This window comes from Etheostoma spectabile, chromosome 12 (assembly GCF_008692095.1).
Source record: "Etheostoma spectabile isolate EspeVRDwgs_2016 chromosome 12, UIUC_Espe_1.0, whole genome shotgun sequence".
NCBI lineage: Eukaryota > Metazoa > Chordata > Actinopteri > Perciformes > Percidae > Etheostoma > Etheostoma spectabile.
The window spans coordinates 6,914,720-6,931,152 of NC_045744.1; the positions used below are offsets into that span (position 1 = coordinate 6,914,720).

The 16,433-nt window shown below is 44.7% G+C and overlaps 1 protein-coding gene across 1 annotated transcript in view; it reads right to left on the reverse strand.

Annotated features, from left to right (window-relative positions):
- ptch2 (patched 2) overlaps positions 1-15,545 on the reverse strand; it is a 28,945-nt gene extending 13,400 nt beyond the window's left edge. Inside the window, exons 1-8 of the mRNA XM_032531837.1 lie at positions 14,893-15,545; positions 12,957-13,149; positions 3,837-4,026; positions 3,680-3,749; positions 3,491-3,582; positions 1,003-1,111; positions 813-899; positions 563-684 (exon numbers count right to left, since the gene is read on the reverse strand). Of these exons, the coding sequence (XP_032387728.1) occupies positions 563-684; positions 813-899; positions 1,003-1,111; positions 3,491-3,582; positions 3,680-3,749; positions 3,837-4,026; positions 12,957-13,149; positions 14,893-15,039 (1,010 nt within the window). The 5' untranslated portion in view covers positions 15,040-15,545. The remainder of the gene's footprint in view (positions 1-562; positions 685-812; positions 900-1,002; positions 1,112-3,490; positions 3,583-3,679; positions 3,750-3,836; positions 4,027-12,956; positions 13,150-14,892) is intronic.
- Positions 15,546-16,433: the final 888 nt, after the last annotated feature.

The following is a 16,433-nucleotide window of genomic DNA, read 5'->3' on the forward strand; positions in this document are numbered from 1 at the left end:
AGTAAGTGTGGCTCTTTCAGATGGAACTGGAATCCTCTTTCATTCAAGGCTCTGCTGGGCCTGTGTGGGTCATGATTTGGGCTTTGACCCAATACTGTCACTCCATATTTATTGGCCATGCTTTTAAATCCAGTTGAAGTCAATAGGAAAAAACTAAACTCTGGAAAGCGTCACGTTTAAAAACAGGTCAGCTTCAGAAAAATTTGGAGTGTTTTTTTCCACTTCTTCTTTTTTGGTCCCTTACACAACAAATGTGTAACAGGGTAGGGGGGCTTTATGTGGCTGTCAATCATCTTTAATTGGCCTATCCTGGACGGGGGTCATGGAGGAAACCGATCCCTCTCAGTACCAGGCATTCCTAGCATGTGTCTGTTAGGTTATTAAAGGTTACACAGATTCCACAATCACAGCGGCTCACAAGCTGACTGGCTGCCTGCTCAGCTGGCGGTGATGACACAGCCCCCTTTACAATCACATCCTCCAATAAGACAAGACATACTCAGTAAAATCCCATCAAAATGCTGCGTCTCATCTGTCTTTACATGTCATAATAAATACACACCTCAGCAGAATCTCCTGGCTGCTCTTGACCCGCCCTCCCAGGATCAGCTCCTCCTGCCAGTGCATGAACTTCCGACTGAAACCATGGCAACCACCCTGGAGACGCCCAGCAATGTCAGGACTCTGAATGGACAAGCAGCAGAGGTAAAGACAGAAAATATGTTAGGTTCTTTTTCCGTTATGAGTGCTACTTTTACCTACGTACAACTTCTTGTATATAATAACTTGACTTCTTATGTGTGAGTTATTACCTCTCCTTGCTCCTTGTTGGGTGCACTGAGAGGGCAGTCAGGGTCTGATGGGTCTAGACATGGCCTGTTCATGTAGGCATGTCCCACCTACGGAATCAAACAACGTTATAAAAAGTCTCAGTACAAAAAAACGAGCAATTTTTCATAAGAGTAGTCCATCATTCAGCAAGTCTGTATATGTGTGTCCCACCTGGGCTTTGTCCAACATCTCCTTAAATCCTTCCAGGGAAGTGAACTGACTCAGTTCCTCCATCAGCTTGACTGGATCTAGATTCATCCACTGAATATCTGGCATACCCCTGAAGAACAAAGACACACACGATGAGCATCTGATGACAATAATTTGAAGAAGTAACTGTAAAAAATAACGTTTTCACTGTGGGCCCGCAAGTCTGCATGGCTTTGCATTCCTGCTATTCTTTACTGTGAGCAGAAAAACTATGATTCTCTAATTCTCTCTCCCTGGTTGTGCCGGGCTATGCAGGAGGCTAGCTGCAGATACAGGATAAAATAGCGTTTATTATCCTGTTTCACGCTGCCACAATGCCCGCGGAAAAGGCACAGTGGCTGCCTGCTCACTTCCATTCCTCAATGTCCTGCACTGAGTCATAACGATTACCTTTGCCTCCCAAACATCTTGATAAGGAGGGAGGGAAAGGGGGAAGGTTGAGAGGATGGATGGCAGGGATATAGGTGGGGAATAAGAGGAGAAACAAAGGGGGAATTCTCACACCGTTTGTTGTGTGACGTTCACAGACATAAACTCAATGTTGAGCATCACCTGTATCACCATCCTCCTCCTTGAGATATATTCAAAATTTGCTCTGTAATAAATCTACTCTAATCTATTAAAATGAATGGCTTTCTCGTGGTTTTGACCTTTATAGCCTACTTGCTGAAGGCACTGTCTATCTAAAGTCTTGACCAATAAATTAGCATCAATTTAAAGCTAAATATCCTACTAGTGCATTGAAAAATGTGTGTTTTTTTCGTTATATTTATCCTTCAGAAAATGAATCAATCCACTTTAACAGTAGTGATTGCTTGAACTTAAAATTACATAAGCAAAAAAGTACATAATATGCTACATTATTGGACAGATTTTGTGATTCAGTGCAAGAAAACACTTAAGATGGGCATTTTCTGCAGTGAGACAAAGTAAGAAAGAAGACACATAAAGAAATGGAAATAAAAGAATCCTAAAGTATCTCAACTCTGGGGCCAATCTCCCTCCAATGGCTCATGAAGAGAGCTCCTCTCCTATTCCCACATACCAGGGTCCCTTTTGCTGCTGTTCGCAAAGACACACTCCTTTATCAGCTAGTTTTTGCTTGACTGAACTGGGCTTGGGCCCTTTTGTTTTTTCATAGATTGCTGCTCTTTGTTCTCTCAAGTTTTCTCTCTCTCTCTCTCTCTCGCACACACTCACTATTCCTCACTCTTTTTCCCAATCTGCCTCTATCCCTTTTCCCCTTTCTCTCTCTCCATCTCACCCTTCTTTTTTGCATTTAAAACCAGAGCTGAAGTGAAGCAGAAGCTGAGGGGGACACGGGCCTCAGCGCACCACAAGTTCCCTTCAACTCCACTTGAAAAACGAGTAAAGAAAACGATTAATAAATAACAACAGATGCCGAACACTGTGTGATTTACAGGAATCCTTGGAAGACGTGTGAATCATCAAAGACCCCCTTCTCCCTCTCTGTGGCTCACATAAACCAACCGGGAGATGCTGAGGATGGGAAACTTGTGTTTGTTTCTGTATGTGCTGGCTTGTCATGCAACATGCCGCTGTCAGCTTGAGACAGAAATATAAACAAATAATTTGTTTTGCAAAGGAACATCTGCTACGATCTAAACTATCTTTTGTAAACTAAGGACTCAATTGAAATATCAATCCTGACGACCAAAAAAAGCTCTCTTTCAGTGACTTAATTTCTCAAGAGAACTTTGTCCTGAAAAAAGGAGAAGAGAAAAAAACCTGAATCCGCAAATGGCCAAATACGCCCAGACTCCACTGTTAACCGTCTTGTAGCCTCTCTCTGTCTTTCTCGAGGGACTTGAGGCATGAATACTGCCCATTTTATTTGTTGGACAACTCGGGAGCTGGGAGCCCGGGGCATTACCATGAGAATGCCGAGTGTTAGCCGTGAGCTGACAAAGCCGGCCCCCCTCCCTCCTCCGGGGCCTCTGCACTGATGGACACTCACTCGTAAACTGAAAGAATGCTTACCATTGTCTGACCCAAAGGGCTCCCCTGCCACCACCACCGCCGCCTCCCGCCCTCCGTTCTACCAACCCACCACCCAGTTGCTGTTGCAGCCATCCTCCTCTCTCTCTCTCTCTCTCTCTCTCCATCCCTCCCTTGCTGCATCTCTCCCTCACTTTCACTCTTTGAATTTCTCTGTCAGGACACCCCCCTCCAGTCCCTCTCTGGGCCCTAAAAGAACTCTATTACTGACCGCCGCTGTCAGTCACAGCACCCACTGACAGAATACTGAAAGCCCAACTGTATGTCTCCATCGAGCATGTGTTAAAAGTTACGGACCCCTCCAAAAGCTCTAGTCTGCAACGCAAGTCAGATGGAAGCAATGACAGCAAAGGGAGAGCCAAGACTTTCAATTCAATGTTTTAATATGCAAAAAGAAAATGTAAGTTGGGTCAAATATTCCAAGACTTACGGTAAATAGGCGGAGCCTCCCTGTAGTTTGGCCCCTTCCCAAAAACAGTCCAATGGGGTGATTATCATACAGGGGAATAGCTTGTCAATCATCTGGGATCAGGAAATAGAAAGGAAGCACGATTAAAGATTTCAAACCATGGAAAATATGTAAATGTAGGAATAACAGATCAATTTCTTTTGAACTTACCCTTTCAATCATGACATTTTCTATGATAGGAACTCCTGATTTATAGCATATTTTGTTAAGATCCCACGACCTACAAGAGAGAAAACAACGCTTAATATACAACTACTTTATTGTCGACTACAAACTTTTTCACCAAACATGTCTGTGCTCCACTTACTTTCCAAACAGTGACACCTGGACCTTGCTGGCAGACAGAGCGGCTTCCATGTGAACCAGCAAAGCCTCCTGGGTAAGAATATTGGTGCCCTCTTCTTTGGGGGTCTGGATAAGCATCTGTGAGGTAAATACTGACTCCTCTCCCTGCTTCTCCTTGGTGTAGCGAAGCTCCGTGCTCACTCGACTACCAGCTAGAAAACAAAGAATAAAGGACACATGAATACCGAGATAGATAGATAGATAGATAGATAGATAGATAGATAGATAGATAGATAGATAGATAGATAGATAGATAGATACTGTATATTAGTCATACATTAGCACAGAATTTCTGACGCTCATACAAAGACACACATGCCCACACACACATTTGGATCCTATAACAAAGTGTGTTGCACACTTACACAAGAACACACACATATATCGACCAACGCCCTTGGCCCTTGCCAGTGTTGGTTTTGAAGGCACTTCACACAAGCCAGCGTCTGGCCAAGAGAAATGAGTAATACAGCTTCTCATTGGCTCCTTCTGCAAAACAGATGTGCCCTATTAATATGAAAAACCAATGCTCTGATGCCCCAAAACCCTCTGCCACTCTGCTCAGGGCAGCAGATATTGATTTAGTCATGATAAAAGATCATAATGAGAAGAGAAGAGTTGGTTAAGAGGGACAGCAAGTGGTTGTCATTATATGGCAAACCAAAAGTTGGGTGTAAAAGACATCAAAGAACTTGGAGATACAAGGAGAATAGGAAATAGATTCATAGAGATAGAGAGATATTAGATATCAGAGGTGGTGATGAACAAAGAAAACAGATAGAAAAAGGATGAAAAAATAACAGCGAGAGAGAGAGAGAGAGCTATGTTGTGCTGTGCGGTAGACTCCAGCCCCCTAATTACAGGAGGTTGCCCTGAAAAGAGTTTGCCAGCCGGGGGGATCTGTGCCTGTGCCAAGTGGACATGAAACATGCCGCGCTGGATCACAGAGGGCCCGTCTGCCCCTCTCGCTGTCCCACTACATGACAACCCAGAGAGAGAAAGAGAGGGAGGGAAAGGGGGGAGTTTGGAAACAAGGGCTACCTCCTTCTTAAGCCTAACTCTCGTCACTCTTTTACTCACTTTCCCTACGCTGCACTCAATCCTGACTGCATCTATTCCTCTCATACTCTTTATACTCTATAGCTCCTGCCTCTGTCTTTCTCTCTGTCGGTCTCCATCTTTCTTTCTTTCTTTCTTTCTTTCTTTCTTTCTTTCTCTCTACCCCTCATGCTCGCTGCACCTCCCCCCGGCCTGGAGCAGGCTCCTATAATTGATGGGGAGAAAAGAAAAAACAAACTATTCAGCCTACGCCGCAAAAGTGTGAGATCAGGTTAGAACTCTGGGCCTTAGAGACACCGTCCAATATTTCTTTGCTTTCAAGGTTTTAATTACCTACACAGGGGCTTCAGAATATTAGGTCACCTCGTTTTGCAGTCAGGGGTCTCTTAGTTTTTTGGAGTGTCTGGCTCAGTGCATCCCAAAAAGAAAAAGAAAACCTCGAAATGTTCTCGCTGGATGGATCCTTTGCACATCTGGTTGTACAAAAATGTTAAAGTTGAGCATTTTTTATAAAGCTTTTTATTCCAAGGGAGCCGCAACAACCAAAATAATAATGTCCTCAAGACCTTTGTAGTTGAGAAAATAAAGATGTTTGTTTGACTTTTATTTAACCATTTTCACACTGTCAAGTGCATGTACGAAGAATCTGACTTGGTGTAAAAACGGTGCTCAGAGGTACAGTTGTGCCCAACTCCACCCAGTTTCCTTGCCACACAGATTTCCAATCAAAAAAGGCTACTACAAAATGGAACCCTTTCCGTTCGTGGACCTCTTTGACATCTGTTAAACCTTTTTTGACATTTCGTATGTTAACCTCTGCAGTGTGGGGTTTTGATCCCAACAGGAACTGGGTGGCTCGGAGAGACTCTGGCTCTGTAATTACAGGCCTCCTGAAGTAAATTATAGCTATTTGTGTCTCGTTCCTCCCATCTGGACCACCCAGGCAGCCAGTCAGTCCTCTCTCTTCTCTCTCTCTCTTTCTCGCCTTCTCTCCTCAACCCCTGGTCCGGCCCCAACCACCCAACTCTCCGCTTTGCAGCTACTCCGCTCAGTTCAGCTCACCGCTCACTCAAGAGGGAACCTTGTCCTTTCTTTTCTTATCTGTCTTTCTTTCCATGTCCTGGGTTCTCTTCTCCTTTACTCCCTCTTTCTCGTTTTCTACTTCATTCTCACTCTTTTTCAATCCCCCCCTACCCTCTCCTTGCACTCAGCCTGCGCTCCACACAGCCTTAAAGAGACAGTTCCCGAAACATTTCCCACCCTGGGAAGAAAGCGCCTTTGACTGTGGAAACCCAGGGTTTCAAGACCCCAGTGGCTGGTAATTTTAGCACATTAGCAATTTTTGTAACATAAAATATTAGTCCTTGTTTGGGAACATGATCAAAAATGAAAAAAGTAACAAAAACGGAATCATAAAATGATCACAACTCCTTCTAAATCACTTCCACAGTTCTCTCATTGGATGTTTTTGAGAAATCTTACACATTTTAGCAAAAAAACTCAACTTTGCTGTATGCAACATCTGAATTAATTTACTAGCTTTACCACGAAAAGCAATTTCACAACAGCTACGCCTTTGGGAAAGTGAAAAGCAAATGAAAAATGTCACAACAAGCCTTGACATGGTTTCATGGCTGTGTGTACAAATGTAATATTTGTATGAATGTGTGTACATGTGCCTCTGTGTGTGTGTGTGTGTGTGTGTGTGTGTGTGTGTGTGTGCGTGTGTGTGTGTGTGTGTGTGTGTGTGTGTGTGTGTACACTTGTTCAAACACTGGACCCTGTCATTTCCTCTTCACCTGATCCTCTAAAGGCGAACACACAGAATCCCCTTACTCTGTGAAATACGTGTGGCTTCTCACATCTGGCTTCTAGGGCAGAGGCAGGGCCATCTTTAAAAAGCTGTGCTTCAAATTTATTCTATTCTATTCTATTCTATTCTATGTTGTCTTCATGGCTTACAGGCCTAGTCCCAGTTCCAGGCCATGCTAGGTCAGACCAGGCCACCTTCAAAGTTCAGTGTGGTAGATTAGCTGGATTAGGGGGCCTCTGAAAGGCCCCACGCTGCTATGGAGGAAGACCCGAGACGAAGAGGGCTGAAAGTGACATGTATGCTTTTACCTGCTACAAAGTGCATTGGAAGTTACCCTTTCCGGATTTACACGGCGTAGCAACATGTGAAGTAATGAGTAATGAACAGCCACTGGCCTCCACAGAGTAGCAACAGAATGAAAAAAAGACATAAAGCTATCCATTGGCTGCCATCTTCTATTCATCATTTACTTTTTCTTTTAACCGTTCCTTTTTTTCACAATGTCCTCCAATAGAGGTCCTTTATTTCTTTTGATTTTCAGCAAAAGAGCCAAATGAGAAACTTATTCTCCTGGCCTGGCACCCAGCATCACAAGAAAAACCTCCTTTTGTCACATGTGAACCTACCAGAATGAGGACTGTGCTTCACTTTGGGTCCTCGGCCCAGGCTGCCCTATGGCATTCCCTAGCCAGGGCACCGCCTAAACCAGGCTGCCCCCAGCAGATGGGCCGTTCCTCCATACAGTCCTTCAGTGCAGCAGCAGTGCAGACTGAATGCAGACCTCCTTTTGTCATTCAACCCTTCAATTTCTTTCAGATGTTTCCCAACAAACAGCAGAATAAAATAAAGCAAATGGACCAAAACTTTCCCAGCCTGTAAAACAATGCCAGAGTCGGCGGTGGGAGGGTGAGGCTGGGGGCAAGAAAGAGAAGCTGGCACTTTGGTATCTTACCTATAGAAATACAGTGTGTGTGTGTTTTTGTCTTCACATGCACGCGCTTGCCTATCTGTTCATTAATCGTCAGAGACAGTTGGGTTTGTTGAGTAGGAGAAAATCCTAATTAATGTGTGAACACGAAAAATAAAAAACTGATCAGTTTCAATGTGTTTAAATCCTGCAGCTTCCACCATCATGAAAAAAACACCCTGAGATCACACCTTAAAAACAGTACAAAACAGCGAAAAAAAACAGGAAAAATCAGTTTCACTTACATTCTATTCAGATGTGCCAGTGGTGTTAGCCACCACACATAAATTTCCACCAGGGTTGGCATTTAGGCACTTTCTATTTCCATATGTATAGGCTTGCCTCTGCTAATTATGCTAATCATGGGCAGAGTTGGCCACTGTGAAAAATAGTCACATTAGACACTCCACTGACCGCTAATACTGCTTAATGTGTGGTTGAAACATACATTCATCCCTGCCTGAAAGGCAAAATTTTTCCACGTTGCTGGTCTCATTCAGACGAGAAATGAATTTATTGAGCCCAAGAACCATTTCTTTTTTCCCTCCCAAGTACCAAGAAAATGTTCAGCCTTTCTCCCTCTCCCTTTACTTTTTATACGTGCATGATGTAAAGACAGAGGCAAAATGGTGCAAACTCAAGGGTGACTGGTGCCACTTTAGTTCGCGCAGACCAAAGACAAAGGTTGCTCTTCAGCTAGGAAAGAAAGGGTGCCACACTATATTGATTGAGTTTTCATTATCCCATTTTCAATTGCACTGCACCCTTTCTCCGTACTTTGCATTCAATGTTGCAACGACTGACAGTCCGGTGTCCTTTTTAAAAAAGTGTTGGCACCAAAAAAACAGTATAAAGATATGTTTGAAATTACCACGGTGATTGTAGGCCACATGATGAATACTTTTGTTTCTAAATTGCTGCTTCAAAAAGACAGGTAGGAGCAGTGTGTGTTTCTGTGTCATGAAGACCATGTGTCTGTAATATGTATCTATAGCTCCTCAATGTGTGTTTATTTGTTGGAGGGTGGTCTTGGTCTGACTGTTAAAGAGGGTGTGTGTGTGTGTGTGGGGGGGGGGGGGGGGGGGGGGGGGGGGGATGCTGAAAACGGGGATGGAACGAGGGAGACCTGGATTGAAGGACGGCGGGAAGGGGGGGGGGGGGGGGTGAAATAAACATTTAGAAGTGACCCAGGTTGACTCTGGTCTTGTTTGTTCTCTCTACCAGTGAGGTCCCGGGCCCTGAGCGCTGGGAGTTTATTTATCTAGCTGGGGCACCACCGTGCGCTATTCACCTCCAATAATGCCTCATAGAGCTCCCTTTCTCTGTCTGAACTGGGGCGCTGTGTGCGCTCCGATGAATTATAGCATTTACCTGCTGTGCCGCTCTGAGGTTTGTTTAGAAAAACTGCTCCAAACACCAAATTGCCCACGTGTGCATTCGCTCGTTTACGCAAACTCAGACGTCTTTTCTCTCACCCAGGCTCTCTTTTAATCAATCTGTTTCTCGGTCTGATTCATTGATAGCTGGCTAAGCCAGCACTTCGGTCTCTATGCATTCATGCAATGTGGACTGTGTATGGTCTTTGCCTCCCCGTTTCCTATCCTCTTTCTACATGGCCTCTTTATGGGACATGTGGTGCGCCTTCTATCCGGATAGGTCCTGTCTCACTGCACTCATATTTGGACAGCTTGAGTCTGTGTACATGTCTGTCATGCCTCACCCAAACTTTGCCAAGAAGGATGAGTTTAGTTAATGGGGCCATGAGGCCATTTCTTTCCTCTCTTTTCCCAAACAAGCTTTTCAAATGGGCCTTTGTAAAAGACGAATAATCGGAGCTGAAAAGTCTTACCATGCAAGACTTAAAACAATTATACACATGGCAAAATTAAATCAGATTTTAGTAAAAAATTAAAGCTTGAGCAAGCAACTCGTCTCTTTTACAAACTCAAACTCTCGCAGTCCTTTATGGTGGAAGAACAACATGCCTCAGACAGTCTCACACTTCATGTTTGTTCAAGTAAGACAAGGGAAGGCAAAAAAAAAAGAAAAACGACAAAAAAAAGGTGTCAGCTAGCTGTAAACCTTCCTCCCTGTTCCTGCCCCAACCCCCCAATGTCTGCTCTCATCCTTCTCTTCTTCCTGCACCTCTTTTTACGATCTCTTGCTCTCCTTTCTGCTTGTGGACAACACAACACCCAGACTGGGTCATACGTTACTCAGCTCACACCAACTTTCCCTCTCTCAAAGGTGGGAGGGCTGTATAATAAATATAAATCATATAGGATAATGCAAAGCTTCATTTAATGAGAAATAACAGATAATGTAATGTGATGTAATGTAATGTAACTTTTTAATCAAATATGATGCTGAAGAAATAATGAAAACATCTTCACATGGTGTCCATTAATGTAGTATTGTCTTCAGGTCTACAGACACTTCTTAAAGAAATACGCTACTCTGTGATACAATGTTTTAATAAATGAAGGTTTTTGGATAGGGGATGTCTGTCTCAGTCACTGAGCAGTAAGCCAGAAACAGTCCTTAATCCCACTGTCAGACTAAACACCCTGATACTGGGGTTTTTACTCTTACCTATACAGGTGTGAGGACTGAAGACATGATTAACCCTTTTATGCTTTTGTTGCATGCCCCACCACCCCCTTTCCCCCTGAAAATGCTAAATGAGTATCCTTAGGGCAAACAGAAATGATAGGAAATAAAGACTGTATACAGTGGAGGTATATTTGCTGTGCAGCGCAGGTACACACAGCAGAGACACTAACTTTACCGACCTCCCTGTCTACTCTCTCTAGACAGACTCCACTGCTGTGCTCTGCTTCACACTGTTTTGAAGTAGGAGGGGAGGAAGCAATTAAAAAAGCCCTGGTGGCCTGACTTCACAGAGCAGGCAGACAGACAGGTAGAAATGTAAACAGCCATACACACAAAGCATAGGCAGACAGACGGGCACGCAGTCAGGAAATTCTGGCAGGCAGACAGACGGCTGGCCAGGGGTGTGCACACCAAAGGTGGCCAAGATGACAAGTGTGTGTGTTTGTGTCCTATGCGTGAGTAGTGCGGGGGCGGCCTCTAGTATGAAAATATGATGGAAAGCATATGCCCCTTACACATTCACACACACACACACACACACACACACACACACACACACACACACCACACACACACACACACACACGCACACACACACACACACACACACACACACAAAGCTCCCACCATGGCAATGTTAACACATACAGTGTCAGTTCACAGCTAGTTTAGTCTGAACATATGAGGATACAAGTGGGAAAGCTTTGTTTATGCTGCAATTTCTTTGTTTATGCTGCAAAGAAAAGTTAAGAAATATGCACAGAAACCGTACAATAAAAATTAAAAACTAATGTAGAAAAAAGATACCCTTAATATGAAATCAGCTGTCTTATTAGGGAGAGAGAGCTAGAGAGCGAGAGAGCGAGAGAGAGAGAGAGAGAGAGAGAGAGAGAGAGAGAGAGAGAGAGAGCGAGCTAACCTCTCCTTGTTACCGAACCACTTTACTCTCCATTGAGGCCCTAGCAGCTTTGTCAATGGGCTATTGGTGGAAACAAGGCAGGCAGAAACTTTAGAAACATGGCCACGGCCTCTTAAAGGCACAGCATTCCTTTTCAGCACCCCCCCCCCCTACCCCCCCAGTTCAACTCTCTCAATCCCACAGCAAAACAACTGGCACACAAACATCTAAACATCTCCTTTAAGAGATGGATCTGCCAATTAGCTCAAGAAGTAATCCTGAAGCTTTACACTAACCAAAATGAAACCAAAGGGGAAAAAAAGAGACTGTGGAAATGCAAACTCCTGCTTTTGTTGCAAATCCAGGCTTTTGTAGCATAGAGCTAATGATTTCAGTGACTACATTTACACAAGATTGTTTTTTTTTTCTAATTGTGCCTGATACAGGAACTTATTTAAATTCCTGTGTAAGTGAAGCGCACAGCCTCAAACCATTTCTCCTGACACCAGCAGCGTGTGATTTCTCAAACACCTCCACACAGCTCCTGTGGGAGCCGTCTGTCCCCATCCACTAGTGACATGGTGGGCTTAAACAACCCCATACAGTCTGTTTATATTCACCAACTGCTGTAGCGCTTTTAGAGTGTGCAAAACAGGTGGGTAAACTTCAGCTGCATTCACTTATATTTTTTTCTTCTTGCGAGGAGGAGGGAGGGGGTTTTAGGGAGGTGGTGCCTGCTTGCCTGCCTGCCTGCTTGCCTCTTGTTGAATGGAATCCAAGAATAGTTAGAGACCACACAGGGAGCCGAGGGGGGGAGGGGTCAGAGCCCTCAAAGATGGCTAACCATTCACACAGTCCATCTGCTGCGGGGATCAGCCCCGGCACTGAAAGCCTGGGGGTTTAAAAGGAATTTGGCCAGTGCGAAAAACCAAATAAAGCTGCATCTACCCCTGAAAATGTACAGATAACCTGAATCTAAAAATGCACAGAAAGAGTGGAGAAGAGAGCACTGTCAAATCTAAAGTTTTGTGAGTCAGCATAGAATCCCAAACACAGTTATGTCTCACGGACAAGTGACAGATAGTCCGCGTCTGTATGACAGAAGGGGGAGATAGACTATTGTTATATACAAGTAATGCAATCGTGTGTTCTTAAGTAAAGTGTGACTTTTTAAGACATGAACAGACATGAGCGAACAACACTGAGAACACTGTCGAATACAACATACACTATATTCCCCATCCACAACACGCAGGAAACAGAGACATGGACTACTATGCAAAATCGACAAGCTATTTGGTTCAAGCATTCCTTCTATACAACGATGACGGATTTGATCATTCTAATTCACATACAAAGAAACATAAAAACAACTTGAAACCAGCTCCTCCTTATCTTATTCCTTGATTTTGGACTCTAAAGCAGTAAGTCTATCAGTCACTGAACAACCCTCCCATGGCACTGAGATGACTAATCATGGCCACCCTGGATCTCCCACCAGCCACTGTTGTCATTCAACCTCCATTTAAACCCAGTGGGGGGAAAACGAGCCTCAGCTGACTCTTCATCAGTCCCATAAATCCAACCATGACACCTAAAACTGAAACGCACAGAATGATGCCACCCGAAGGAGAAGTGATGTAGTATTTGTGTGAGAAACAGCAACGACACCACAGTCTACTGCGTCATAAGAACATTGCTCAAAGGACCGATGGAAATCTCTCAAACTCACCTTCCACCCATAGCTGTTCGATGTCCGTTTCGATGGCTGCGACTCGGAGTCCCACAGACAGAGCCCCGAATACTAAGAGTCCAATAAAGAGGACCTTCCCACAGTGCCTCTGGATGTGGCAGCCCAGAGAGAACAGGAGGGCCTGGAACCTCGCCCGGATCCACAGAGGAGCTTTCTGACCTACCGCCTTCCCCTAGTTCGAAAGCAGGAGGGAGGGCGAGAAAAGGACAGAGTTAACATCACTGTGTTGCCACACATAAATAATTCATCATCGCACAACTCTCCACAAAGGCAGGTTTTATAGTTTATAGTGTATCTCTATATGTGTTTCAATGTGTGACAAATATCTGAAGCATAATGACAACTTACATCCAAGACACTGGAAAACACATGCATCTGTATTCAGAGAGTCTTTCTGTGGAATTTAAGGTGACACTTTGTATAACATGGTGTCAAGGTGCTAACTAGCTGACCACAGATTTGATGCCGGTGCTGTCCTACCAATAGCGTGTGCTGTCAGATTCCTGCTAAAACCTTATGTCTATTGCTTGAACTCAGTCCAGACCCAGCACCCCACATGTGAGATGATTTAATCTGCACAGTTGTGGCAATGATTTGCACTAACGTCAAGTCTGTCTAGGACTAGTCTACCTTAGCACCTTTAACTCTGCACATTTCTGTGAGTGATTTTTATGTATGTGAGATATATGTGTGTATGTGTTTGTTGTGTTATGGTTGTCTAAGCTACTGGCTGCCTAAAATGTCCCTCTGGATGAATAATCTATCTATCTATCTATCTAATGATAAGTCTCAATAGTTTAAACGCACAGAGTGAAGAGAAACAGCAATGAAAAAGAGCTTTAAAAACACAGTTTTCATCAATACAGAACAAACCCGGAACTTAATGGATTATATGGGACACCTTCTATGAATCTGGTCTTTAGTGAGAATGTAATACAAAGCTATCACCATATGTGTACTGCCGTTGAACAGAATATTGGTTTCCATTCTCCAATATGTGGGTATAGTGGAAGCCTCGCTCAATCACTTTTTTGCACGAGTCTAAACTAATACTAACAGAATGAGCTCCAGCTGACATCTACTTCGCCGCAGTAATCTACAGTTTTTTTCCCCCTCTAATTTGTAAAATATCTGTTAGAATCTCGACTTTAGGGCTAAACATTCAGTTCCTGTGCTACAAATGTCACTTCTGCAGACGACATTGCACTGGTGTTGTGGTTTCTCTCAGCAGTGCTGAAACACGTCCAAGCATCCGGGCGGTCCAAAGATGCTTTGTCAGATCAAACTCAATCAGTGAATTCCTTTACAGGACCCACCACATTTCCAAACAGACCCCGGGCCAGTGCGCTCTCGGCTGCCTGCACAATGCCAAAAACACGCACAACACGACTGGGATATGGGAACAAACCCCTCACTCACTCCCTCCCGTTGGCTTTAGCAACATAAATGAATGGGAGTCTGGTGTCCATTCAAACAAACAGCATAGTTAACAAGCTGCCAAATAAATAAATAAAAAACACTCTACTCAACAGTGTTCCCAAAGTGTCATGCGAGCTCGGACATCTTAACAGGTTTTGTTGCATTAAGCATAACATTTCTGTTGTCTCGCCTACATTTTACCCTCCTGATGACCATTTCTATAACTTATTTTTTTCTTCGCCAAATGATTAATAGTTAAACTGAAAGACTCCCGGTTTCCCTGTCGTCTCCCTCGGGGGAGCTCTGCCGGTCCTCCGGACCCCGGTTTGGGAGCTGCTTCTTCAGCCTACCCTACATTCCCTCATGCGCCCTCAACTCACGACTCAGATCACAGCTAAATCAAAAGCTGCCTTTGAAGACTTTTCATTCATATTTGCCGACTGAATGAAAGCTGCCTTCATAGTCAGCCCACACTATACTGCGAGCATTGTGTCACCTTTGAGATCTGTTTAAGTGCGAAAGCAGCGTGGCAGTAGCTGGGTCTCCGGAGTACGTCTGGGTTCGCAGGCTGCTGGGAGCGCGTATAACTCGGGGGTAAATCTCCATAGACGCCGGCCCCTGGGACCCCGCCATCCGAGGCCATAGTCCAAAGAGGGTGAACGGTGCGCAGAGCGAAGCGACAGAGAATCGGTGCGAGTTCAGAAAAAACGACAATAATCCAACATAGAAGAGGAGCGCATCCAGCACCGCCGGAGACAAATTAGAGAGACGTTTTCTAGTCTTCCTTGGAGCCAAACAAGTCTCGAAACTCCATCCCAACATTATGCGCCGAAATCCGTATGAATCCTTCAGTCTTCATTCGTCCCGATGGTTTATGAAACGAGGTCTCAGAGAGGAGTAGTAGTAGTTGTAGTTGCTAGGAGTAGTAGTAGTAGTAGTAGTAGTATAGTAGTAGTAGCCTCGGTCTGAGCCGTCCGTGTCAAGTCTAACTCCGATCCCGTAGCGGTAACATTTGGAGAAGTTCGCCTCTCGGCAAATCCTGAAAAGGGAGGTTTGATGGAAAAGTGCTCCGGCTCCCATTGGCCAAGGAAGAGGCAAATTACTTTGCAAACATCGCCTATTATTAGCTGCTAAGCAACAGCTCACCAAAGTGGAGAGAGAGGGGGACCACCCAGGCTGCTGCTGCCTGGGCTGGAGGGAGGGAGGGAGGGGAGGAGGGCGGGGGAGGAGGAGGAGGGGTAGGGAGAGAGGAACTCTTTCAATAAACTCTGCACAGCCGCGCACGCACCCACGCACCGCCCACACGCGCGCGTGCGCGCACTCGCGCACACACAGCTTGCTGCCTGCCCGCCTCACTTGCTCTGTGAACATTATTCCCAGTGGCCGGGCCCTCCTGTTTGTTGGAAGCAATCGCACATGCCATCCATTGATATCACAGCCACGCACGCACGCGCGCACGCGCGCACGCACGCACAGCACACACACACACACACACACACACACACACACACACACACACACACAGTGTTATTGTTTCATCAGCAAAGTCCAATCAGTGAAAGAAAAAAGAAGAATTTAATTCAGCTTTTTAGACATGAACAGAAACGTGATTCACTTTTGTTGTATGGGAGAATTACACGTCTTTCAGCACTTTTCTTATCACTTTAGGCCATCTTTTGGAGCTTCACATTTGACACCCCAAACTATTTGTTTTACCCTCTCATGTCTTTGCTGCCAGTGCAGTGTGTTATAGGCAGCTGTGAGAAGAAGTGTGTGTGTGTGTGTGTGTGTGTGTAGGTTTTTTAGCGCAAACAGCTGCAACCTCAACTCTTGTGGCCAAAAGCTTCTAAAAGTAGGTTGATAGGCCTCCTTACACCCTAGAAAATATAACCACACCTTGGAGCTGCCTGGTTCAGTGTGACACCCTTATCTCAGTGGAGACTTTTGGAAAGTTTCCATGTCTTGCGATGCATGATTTCACGAGTTCAGAGAGCAGTAAACCTAAGAACAACGTTTGAAAATGAAAGAGAGAGACAG